The 12,232-nt window shown below is 43.1% G+C and overlaps 1 protein-coding gene across 1 annotated transcript; it reads right to left on the bottom strand.

Annotated features, from left to right (window-relative positions):
- Nucleotides 1–4,598: 4,598 nt before the first annotated feature.
- On the bottom strand, nucleotides 4,599–5,309 carry LOC138905078 (uncharacterized). Its single transcript, XM_070193579.1, has one exon. The coding sequence runs from the start codon at nucleotides 5,307–5,309 to the stop codon at nucleotides 4,599–4,601; it is 711 nt and encodes a 236-aa protein (XP_070049680.1).
- Nucleotides 5,310–12,232: the final 6,923 nt, after the last annotated feature.

Genomic DNA, 12,232 nt, shown 5'->3' on the forward strand with positions numbered 1-12,232 from the left:
CGAGAAATCGTCTCCCACCGAGCTCTAAATCGAATTGGTGAAAAATGAGGAATGAACCCTCGAAGCTGCCTCTTCAACCCAGCGATTTCCGCACCTGCGCTCATGGGGCCGCATCTGCGGTCACGCACCTGCGAAAAAATCATCGCAGGTGTGAAGGTCACTTATCTGGGCTGGGGCCGCATCTGCGGGCAATTCCTCGCACCTGCGGTCTAAATCGGCGCATCTGCGCATTTCACTAAGGCTGCCAGGCTCCTCACCTGCGGCTCTCGCTTCGCACCTGCGGGCTTGCAGGTGCGGTCAAACTTGCGCACCTGCGCTCCATTACCAGCTTCACTAGTTCCGCATCTGCGCACTCCCTCTGCACCTGCGGCTCTCGCACCTGCGGCCTCCCTTCGGCAAGTGCGAAAACCAGAACCAGCAAAGGCACCAGATTTTTCCTAAGTCCACATTCATTCCGTTAATCATCCGAAACAAACCCGAGGCCCCCGGGACCTCAGCCAAGCATACCAACCAATCCTAAAACACCATACGAACTTAGTCGAGCCTTCGAACCACATCAAACAACACCAAAATCATGAATTAAGCACGGATTCAAGCTTAAGAATTTAAAATTTTCTAAATTCTACAAACGACGCCGAACCACATCAAATCTAGTCTGAATGACCTCAAATTTTACACACATGTCACAAATGACACTCCGAACCTACAGCCACTTTCGGAATTCCATTCCGAGCTCGATATCAAAATTTTCACTATCGGTCGAAATCGTCGAAAAACTAACTTTCGTCAATTCAAGCCTAAATCTACTACAGACCTCCTAAACACATTCCGGAAGCTCTCCTAACCCCAAAATCACTCAACGGAGCTAACAGAGTCGACGGAATTCCATTCTGGATCAATCTTTATGCAATTCCGACTACGGTCCAAACTCTAAGGCTTAAACTCACAACTAGGGACTTAGTGTCGCAAAACTCTCCGAATTCCATAACCAATCACTCCGGCAAGTCCCAATAGCGGAAACAAACGTGGGGAAAACCGTTATTAAGGGATCGGGCTTCTAACTCTCAAAATGACCTGCCGGGTCGTTACATCCTCCCCATCTTAAAACAATCATTCATCCTCGAACGAGTATAAAGACATACTTGAAACTGTGAAAAGATGAGGGTACTAGCTGCGCATATCCTGCTCGATCTCCCAAGTCGCCTCCTCAACCGGTTGACCCCTCCACTGGACCTTTACTGAAGCAATATTCTTTGACCTAAGCATTCTAATCTACCTGTCCAAAATGGCTACTGGCTCCTCAACATAAGATAGATCCTTGTCCAACTGGACTAAGCTGAAATCCAATACATAAGTCGGATCACCGTGATACTTCCACAGCATAGACACGTGGAATATCGGGTGAAATCCTGCTAGGCTGGGAGGCAAGGCAAGCTCATAAGCAACCTCCCCAACTCGCCGAAATATCTCAAAAGGACCAATGAACCTCGGTCTCAGCTTGCCCTTCTTCCCGAACCTCATGAATGCCAAATCACGAACCTTACGGTCCGCATAAATCTTCTGCCTGGACTGGGTTGTGCGAAGTCTCTCCCGAATCACCTTCACCTTATCCAGGGCATCCTGGACCAAATCTGTACCCAACAATCGGGCCTCGCCCGTCTCAAACCATCCCACTGGGGACCGGCACCGCATACCATACAAAGCCTCATACGGTGCCATCTGAATGCTGGACTGGTAATTGTTGTTGTAAGCAAACACTGCAAGTGGCAAGTATTGGTCCCATGGCCCTCTGAACTCTATCACACAGGCACAGAGCATATCCTCAAGAATCTAAATCGTGAGCTTGGACTGCCCGTCCGTCTGAGGGTGAAAGGCTGTGCTCGGCTCCACCCTAGTACCCAACTCCTGCTGTACGGTTCTCCAAAATCGTGATGTGAACTGTGTACCTCTGTCTGAAATGATGATATTGGGATACCATGAAGGTGAACAATCTCTCTGATATAAATCTCAGCCAACCTCTCAGAAGAATAAGTGGTCGACACTGGAATAAAATTTGTTGACTTGGTCAGCCAATCCACGATCACCCAAATAGCATCGAACTTTCTCAAAGTCCGTGGATGTCCAACTACAAAGTCCATGGTGATCTGCTCCCACTTCCACTCTGGGATCTCCAACCTCTGAAGTAAACCACTCAATCTCTGGTGCTCACATTTGACCTGCTGACAGTTAAGACACTTGGCCACAAACCCAACTATATCTTTCTTCATCCTCCTTCACTAGTAGTGTTGTCTCAAATCCTGGTACATCTTCACGGCACCGGGATGAATGGAGTACCGCGAGCTGTAGGCCTCCTCGAGAATCAACTCCCGAAGCCCATCTATATTGGGCACACAGATCCGTCCCTGCATCCTCATCACACCGTCATCACCAGTAGTCATATCTCTGGCATCACATCGCCAAAACCTGTCCTGAAGAACTAGAAGATGAGGATCATCATACTGGCGCTCCCTGATACAGTCATAAATAGAAGACTGAGCAACCACACAAGCTAATACCCGGCTAGGCTCTGAAATATCAAATCTTACGAACTGGTTGGCTAAGGCCTGAACATCCAAGGCTAAGGGCCTCTCAGTTGTCGAAAGATATGCTAAACTCCCCAAACTCTCTGCCCGATGACTCAAGGCGTCGACCACTACATTGGCCTTCCCCGAGTGGTACAATATAGTGATATCATAGTATTTAAGTAACTCCAACCACCTCCGCTGATGCAAATTAAGGTCCTTCTGCCTGAGCAAGTGCTGAAAACTCCGGTGATTAGTGTAGATCTCACAAGGAAGACCGTACAAATAATGACGCCAGATCTTCAAGGCGTGAACAATAGCTGCTAACTCGAGATCATGGACCGGATAATTCTTCTCATGTACCTTTAATTGTCTAGACGCGTAGGCAATCACCCTACCATCCTGCATCAATACCGCTCCAAGTCCAATCCTCGAGGCATCACAATAGACAGTGTAGGACCCCAAACCTGTAGGCAATACTAATACTGGGGCTGTAGTCAAAGCTGTCTTGAGTTTCTGAAAGCTCTCCTCACACTCCTCGTCCACCTGAATGGAGCACCCTTCTGGGTCAGCCTGGTCATAGGTGCTACAATGGATGAAAACCCCTCCACAAAGCGACAATAATACCCCACCAAACCAAGGAAACTGCAGATCTCCGTAGCTGATGACGGTCTAGGCCAACTCTGCACTGCCTTCACCTTCTTCGGATCTACCATGATCCCATCACAAGACACTATGTGGCCCAAGAATGCCACTGAACCAAGCTAGAATTCACAATGAGAAAATTTTGCATACAACCTCTTCTCCCTCAAAGTATGAAGCACGGTCCTCAAGTGCTGCTCATGATCTTCCCGAGACCGGGAATATACCAGGATGTCATCAATAAATACAATGACGAAGAAATCAAGATAAGGCCGGAACACACTATGCATCAAATTCATAAAAGGTTGCTGGGGCATTTGTCAGCCCAAATGACATGACAAGAAACGCATAGTGACCATATATGGTCTTGAAAGTAGTCTTCGGGACATCCGGCTCCCGAATCTTCAACTGATGATAGCCAGAACGCAAGTCAATCTTGGAAAACACCCTGGCACCCTATAACTGATCAAATAAATCATCGATGCGAGGCAAAGGATACATGTTCTTCACTGTAACCTTGTTCAACTGCCGGTAATCAATACACATACGCATAGAACCATCCTTCTTTTTCACAAATAAGACCGGAGCACCCTAAGTTGATACACTGGGCCTGATGAAACCCTTATCAAGCAACTCTTGCAACTGCTCCTTCAACTCTTTCAACTCAGGAGGAGCCATACAGTAAGGAGGAATAGATATGGGATGAGTGCCCGACAACAAATCAATGCCGAAATTAATATCTCTGATGGGCGGCATGCCCGGAAGATCAGCTGGAAACACATCTTGAAAGTCCCTCACTACTGGAACTGACTCAACTGTAGGGGTATCAATACTGACATCTCTCACATAGGCCAAATACGCATCACACCCCTTATCAACCATTCGCTGAGCCTTAAGAAATGAAATGACCCTGCGGGGAGTATACTCTAAGGTACCTCTCCACTGTAATCTCATCAAACCTGGCATAGCCAGCATCACGGTCTTAGCGTGATAATCAAGAATAGCATAATGGAGCGACAACCAGTCCATGCCCAAGATAACATTAAAATCTACCATACTGAGTAACAACAAATCGGCTTTGGTCTCAAAATCGCTAAGAGCAATCAAACACAACTGATATATGCGGTCCACAACGAGAGAATCTCCCACGGGAGTAGATACATAAACAGGGGAACTCAAAGAATCCCGAGATATCCCCAAATGTGGAGCAAAATAAGAAGACACATATGAATACGTAGAGCCTGGGTCAAATAATACTGATGCATCCCTATGACAGACATGTATGATACCTGTGATGACTGAATCTGAAGCGACGGCCTCTGAACGGGCTGGAAAGGCATAGTCTCTATCATGGCCTCCCCCTCTAGGGCGACCTTGACCTCCCCAACCTCCACCTCAAGCTGGCTTAGGAGGTGGAGTGGTAGCTGGGGTTGGAAGAATGGACGGAGGGCCCGATGGAGCACGCAGAGGCTGATAAGTCTGTGGATGTGCACCCCTCCTAGATCTGGGGAAATCTCTAACCATGTGATGAGTGTCACCATACTCAAAACAACCCCTCAAAGGACGCAGCAGTTGGGACTGACTCGGACCTGGCCTGCTGGACTGGCCGGTAAAAGCACCTCGAACAAGAGGCACACAGGACACTGGCGGTGCATAATAGGACTCCTGCGGTCTAGGAGAAGTTGGAACACCGCTTGCTGCTGGAAGAGCTGAATGAACAGGGAGACTCCTAAAACCCCTACCATAGCGTGCTGCTGGTGCACGAGCTCTTGAATAATGACCAGTCTCTCGAGACCTTTTGGCCTCTCTCTCCTCCCTGTCCCGGGCTAACATGCCCTTCACTCTCCTGGCAATGCTCACTGCCTGCTGATAAGTGATGTCCATCTCCAACTCCCTGGCCATACTGGTCCGAATACTGGGATGGAGTCCCTCAATGAAGCGACGAATCCTCTCTCTGACTGTAGCAACCAGAGCCGGTGCATGGCAAGCTAACTCATTGAAACGGATTACATACTCCGACACAGTCATAGCACCTTGACGCAATTGCTCAAACTCTGCGTTCCAAGCATCCGTGAGGCTCTGAGGAACATACTCACGCAAGAACATCTATGAAAACGGAGCCCAAGTGAGTGAGGCTGCCTCGTCCGGACTACTCTGCTCATAGGCACGCCACCACTGATATGTTGCTCCCCTCAGCTGGAAAGCGGTGAAAGAAACCCCACTCGTCTCCACAATGCTCATAGTGCGGAGAATACGATAACACTCCTCAAGAAAACCCAGAGCATCATCTGAAGCTAGTCAGCTGAAAGTAGGTGGGTGGTACTTCTTGTACCTCTCAAGTCTGAGCTGCTCTGCCTCAGAAGCAGCTACCCTGATCTCATACTGAACCGGAGTCACTGGGGGCATAGGAATATACTCTGGGGCCTAATCAACCTGGACCCTTTGCTCAGGAGTACGGGCTGCGGGAGTCTGTGCCCCTCCCCCGACCTGAGATGTAGCGGGAGCTATCGAAAATAGTCCAGCATGAGCCAGAGTGCCGAACATGCTCATGAACTGAGCTAAAGTCTCCTGGAGGGCTGGAGTAGCAATAGGGATCTCTGGTGCTGGCCCTCCAGCTGGAGCTGCTGGGGGCTCCTCTGACGTAGCTCTCGCAGGTGCTCGGGCTGCACCGCGTGGTCGTCCTCTACCCCGACCCCGACCTCTGGCGACTCTGACAGGGGGCTCGAGTGCCTGATCGTCGGTCCTCCCGGTACGTGTCCTCACCATCTGTGAGAAAGAATAGAATAGAGTTTTAGAACTTTGATGTCAATAACTCGCACGACAAGGAAATCAAAGGAATATGATTGTTCTTAATAGTTACATAGCCTCCCGAAGATAAGTACGGACATCTCCACACCGATCCGTGAAACTCTAATAAACCGGCTTTTGACCCGCGACTCCTATGAACCTAGTGCTCTGATACTAACTTGTCATGGCCCAAATTAACCCTCAGTAAGGTGTTGTGATGGCACCTAGTCTTTACGACTAGGTAAGCCTAATATTACGAAAAATATAAAGAAAACACAACATTTTAAAGATAAACAGCATATTGTGAATAGCCAAGAGTAGTACCACTCGACATATACAATATAATTTCCCAAGACCCGGAATATCACTAAGTCACAAGCTGCTATAATCAATGTAGCTCTATACAAAAGTCTGAAGATAATAAAGATAGTCTCTAGGCGAGGGAGTAGAAGGGGACTCCGAAGATCTGTGGACGCAAGCAGTAGTACCTTGGAGTCTCTGAGAATCAGCCGCACGTACTAACCCCGAGGCTGATAGCTCTCACCTGGATCTGCACACAAAAACATGTGCATGGAAGGGCATGAGTACACCACAATGGTACCCAATAAGTGCCAGGCCTAACCTCGGTCGAGTAGTGACGAGGTCAGGTCAAGGCCCTACCGGAGTGAATATAATAAATTAAACAGTAAAAGATATAAGTAAAATTTACGGTAACACAGTTAATGGAAATTCTCGAAATTTAACAATTGAGGGATCCCTCGGCTCAGAAAAAGGTAAACACAATGGGAACTCTCCAGGGATACCGTCCCGTAGTTCCAAATGATTATGCAGTACAGGGGGATCTCCCGGAATACGTCCATAGTCCCAAAGTAACTATGCAGTGCTGGGGGATCTCCCGAAATACGTCCGTAGTCCCAATTTAAATATGCAACGCGAGATGAAATGGCAGGTATGGCATCGAGTTATACAGTTTATACTGAACACAGATAAGGAAAGTAGGGACTTAACTAAGCATGGCACACAGAATGTCAAATAGGCAGTTAAAACACGTAAGCATGCTTCTCTAGTCTAAGTTTAACAATTAAACGTATTAGTGCAATTTAATAAGGAAAAACAGTTTATGATTTAGAAAGGAAAAATGGGATTTTTGCAATAATAGCCCGTGTACGTACTAGTCACTTCACGTACACGGCGCCCACACATCAATTAATATCAAACATCCTAAGGGAAAGTCCCCAACACAAGATTAGGCAAGCCACTTACCTCGAACCGCTCAAATAAACTTGATATCACGTTCTTGCCACGAGTATCCGACTCCAAATGGCCCGAATCTATTCAAATTAATTGCATAATGTAAATATGACAACAAGTAACTAATTTAGCTAATTAATTCGAAGCTAAAGCGTGAAATTAGGAAAAACGCCCAAAAAGTCTCCCCGGGCCTACATCTCGGAATCGGGTAAAACTTACAAATTTTGAATACCCATTCACTCACGAGTTCACTCGAACAAAAATCATCTAAATCCGACGTCAAATTCCCATTCAAATCTCAGATTTTCAATTGGGGAACCTTTTCCCCAATTTCCAAAATTCTACCCTCAAATTCCTTAATTAGACAAGGAAAACAATAATAGATTAATGTATTATGATCAAAATAGAGTTAGAATTAGTTACCCAATAGTTCTCCTTAAAAATCCCTCGATAAATCGTCTCCCACTAAGCTCTAAATCGAATTGGTGAAAAATGAGGAATGAACCCTCGAAGCTGCCTCTTCAACCCAGCGATTTCCGCACCTGCGCTCATGAGGCTGCATCTGCGGCCACGCACTGCGAAAAAATCATCGCAGGTGCGAAGGTTACTTATCCGTGCTGGGGCCGCATCTGCAGGCAATTCCTCGCACATGCGGTCCAAACCGGCGCATCTGCGTATTTCACTAAGGCAGCCAGGCTCCACACCTGCGGCTCTCGCTTCGCACCTGCGGGCTCGCAGGTGCGGTCAAACTTGCGCACCTGCGCTCCATCACCAGCTCCACCAGTTCCGCATCTGCGCACTCCCTCCACACATGCGGCTCTCGCACCTGCGGCCTCCCTTCCACATGTGCGAAGCACCAGAACCAGCAAAGGCACCAGATTTTTCCTAAATCCAAATTCATTCCGTTAAGCATCCGAAACACACCCGAGACCCCGGGACCTCAACCAAACATACCAACCAATCCTAAAACACCATACAAACTTAGTCGAGCCTTCAAACCATATCGAACAACTTCAAAATCATGAATTAAGCATGGATTCAAGCCTAAGAATTTAAAATTTTCTAAATTCTACAAACGACGCCAAACCATATCAAATCTAGTCCGAATGACCTCAAATTTTACACACAGGTCACAAATGACACTACGAACATACAACCACTTTCAGAATTCCATTCCGAGCTCGATATCAAAATTTTCACTATCGGCTGAAATCGTCGAAAAACTAACTTTCGCCAATTCAAGCCTAAATCTACTACAGACCTCCAAAACACATTCCGGACGCGCTCCTAACCCCAAAATCACTCAACGGGGCTAACGAAGTTGACGGAATTCTATTCCGGATCCATCTTCATGCAGTTCCGACTATGGTCTAAACTCTAAGGCTTAAACTCACAACTAGGGACTAAGTGTCCCAAAACTCTCCGAATTCCATAACCAATCAATTCGGCACATCCCAATAGCCGAAACAAATGCGGGGAAAACAGTTATTAGGAGATTGGGATTCTAACTGTCAAAACGACCGACCGGGTCGTTACATAATCGTGACCTAAAGGCTGGCCTATGTTTGGGGTTCACTAACAAGGCAATTCGGGGGGAGCGTATGGTCGATGGTGGCTGCTCAAGCTTTCCACCCACTCCACACGTCCGACGCCCCCCCCCCCCAAATAAAGGGTGACTCAACAAAAGTTCGTGTACGCGACGCGTACTACGAGACTTGTTATAGAAAGAATTGACCCAGGATTATGCAAGTGATGACAGTTATAAAGCAGTAACGCATACAAGCAAAAACTGTAAACACATAAACAACTAGCAAATAATAAATAAACAAAATATAAATCAAACAAAGCAGTTAAAGAAGATAAAAATCTCAACCGAATATTCTAAAAAGCCAACAAGATCAAGTATCAGCTCGAACCTGCAACTCTCCAGTAAAGTCGCCAAAGTTGTCACACCCCTTTTTCACCTTAACAACCCTTTTAAAAATGATAAAGTGATTTCAAATCTCAAAAGGTTTTTCCTTTGAAAAGTGACAAAATACTTGTTTAAAAGGGATTTTCTCAGGTTCGCCATTTGACATTTGATTTCGGTGAGCCAAGTCACCGTTTTTCTAAAAAATGATTTTCCCCTTTTAAAATACATTTAGATTCTAAAACCAATTTGTACCAGATATTCAAAGTTAAGGGGTTCATTTGACTCGGGGATAAGGTAATAGGCATTCCCCAAGTCCCGTAAAGATCACGGTTGTGTACTTGATCTAATTGGCTTTAAAAAATATTCAAACTGAGGCAAACACACACGAAAGAACAATAAACACACAAGAAGGTTCAAGGTTGTCCCCATTTAAATAAAAGAAAAATAAAATAAGAGAAAAATTCTAAAAGTCTTCTACACCCATTCACAATGTCTTTCACGGCCTCGAATTACAGGATACTACGGGGCATACCCCGAATAAACATATATAAAAAATCTGCGGGGCATTCCCTTGAGTATAAACTAAAGGGGACTTCCTTTCACCTCGAGAGAAAAAGGCCTAAAGATTTGCCTACCCAAATGTGGTCGGCCTGAACATGCTACTAGTGATTAAAGCAATAGAACAAAATAATTAGCATGCTAAACTCAACTTTCATTCTTAATGTCTAACCCCCACAGCCCAATTCGGTAACTTTCACTATTTGTTCTTAGACTTTCTCTTGTTTGCAATATCGCATAGACTATTAATTATATTTTTCAACTACTTAAATTAATTTACTACAGAGAAAACTAATTAAACACAGTGATAGAAAACATAACACCTAAAGGAGAATATGGACTTGAAATACTACAAAATCACGAAAAGGCAAAAAACTAACAGTAAGAATGCAAAGACCAAAAGAGTTTTCAAACCCTCTCAATGACTACTAAAGTTCTGAAAATCTGAAAGAAATACTACTGCCAAGAGTTTACTAGTTCAATATTAAATTATCACGATCAAAATAAGATAAGAAAAATGACTCTCATGACGATTCAAGTGAGTAGGTAAGAAAAGATGAGTTTAAAAGCAGAGTTTTATCACAAGCTAAATTCCAGAAAAAGAAAGGAAATAAAAATTAGCAAAAAAAAAAACATGTGTTAAAAATTTGTTCTAACATTTAAATTACCCAAATGTCACAATTTAAAATAGAGATAGATAATTCCATTAACATAATGTCAAAATACCTCCATCCCTTCCATTTTTACTCTAGTAAGAAAGGACCAAGTGATTCTAACAAGATGAAAAATAAAACATGACTGCAGATACTACGATAACGAATGTTCATGCTAAAATCACTTCAAACATAGAAAGTCTCAACTCCAATTATTATGCACGGACACTTTAAGCAAACAAGGAGCAAGGAAATTACTAAACTTCAACACTAATTAAATTTTTATGTTCCAAATTTTAAACGGCTCTCATTATACTCAAATTAACACTAATAATGGTGAAATGAGAGGGTAAAAGAATAAAACCTGAAATTGCCTTCGATTAACAAATAATAATCCAGGAGTTACACGAGCAAGACGAATCAACTGCTACGACCGAAATTTGAAACTGACGGAAGTCGAACGAACCAAACTCTAACAGAGCCTCAACTCATTCAACCTCCATATTTGGAATCCATGATCGAAGGAAGGGACTGGAATTTTGTTGTCTTATTTTTTTTTCGAAAATTGGAATCAAAACAGAAACATTTCATATGCAATTTTTCTAGATTCAAGAGGAAAATTAAGAAAACTAAACTGAATTTTATTTTTTGGAATTCAAGAGGAAAATCGACAAGTAAACTGATTTTTTTGTTTTGTTTTGAAACTCCAAGAAGAGAAACCCTAAAACTTTTCTTTACCTCTTTTCTCTGAAATTCTGTCTCTCCCCTCTAAAAATATATGTGTGCAGGTGAATATTTTTGTGCTCTTGTGCTTGGAGAAGAAGAAAGAAATCTGCTAGCAAAAATCGTGTGGGCCCATATGAAAGGAAAAAAAAATGCTAGAACTAAAATTGATGCCCCTTTTCAATCGTGAGTGTGCACTATATGGTAGAAAATCTTTGTGGGTGGTGAGGGCACTAATTAAAATGGAAAGACCACCTAAAATTTGGTATACAAAAGACAAAATTCAAAAAGTTATTTATAAAAAAATAAAAGTTAAAATAAATTCCCAAAAGGGTCATACATTGGATTGTTGAAGAACTCATTTCTTTCTTTTCAATATTTGTCTTTGTATTTGTTTTGTTTTCTATTAATGATAAAATACAACTAGCTATACAAAATACTATTTATCTATAGTAACTAAGATCAAAAAGAGAAATAAAATAACTATATTAGAAAAATCTAAGTACTACTCAATATTTACTAAATACTTATAACTTAAAATCACACTAAATCAAGTAAAATATTTTTTGAAACTTTTCTTTTTATCTTTTTTGTAAAAATAAAATATAACTAATTAGAAAAAATATCAATAAGATAAAACAAAGAAAAATATTTTTGTAGTTTTTAATTTTTAACATAAAATAAAGCAAAAAAGAATTAAAAGTTAAAATAGCAAATCAGACATAAAACTGACATCTAAGTACTAAAAAGGTATAAAATCTCAGGGAGGGTCAAAAATTACATATCTATAGCTGCCCCTCTTTGATTGAAAATACGGAGTGTTTTTAGACAAAGAAAAGACAAGATAAGTTCTTGACCCGACCTTTATTTAAAAGAGAATAAAACTAAAAGAAAGGAGAATGTGACCGAGCCCTGGTATCTGAGATGCCTTCATATCCTTGGCTATAAAGGAATCAGGTCACGTGTAGTTCATATGTAGAAAAACAAATGGAGAAGGTTGCCGAGGTGGAGAGTCGAGCGAAGTGCCGTCGAGGTTCCGGTTCGCGGTTCCTGCCATTACATAAAAAATAAAAAATCAAATAAAATAAAAATTACATGAAAAACTACAAAATTTTATCTACTATTTTGCCTTGAATCTTCTACAG

The sequence above is a fragment of the Nicotiana tomentosiformis genome, chromosome 1, assembly GCF_000390325.3.
Source record: "Nicotiana tomentosiformis chromosome 1, ASM39032v3, whole genome shotgun sequence".
Taxonomy (NCBI): domain Eukaryota; kingdom Viridiplantae; phylum Streptophyta; class Magnoliopsida; order Solanales; family Solanaceae; genus Nicotiana; species Nicotiana tomentosiformis.

Bases quoted from the DNA above. Each gene is read 5' to 3' on its own strand.
- LOC138905078 (XM_070193579.1), bottom strand. From the start codon at position 5,309: ATGTTCTTGCGTGAGTATGTTCCTCAGAGCCTCACGGATGCTTGGAAC.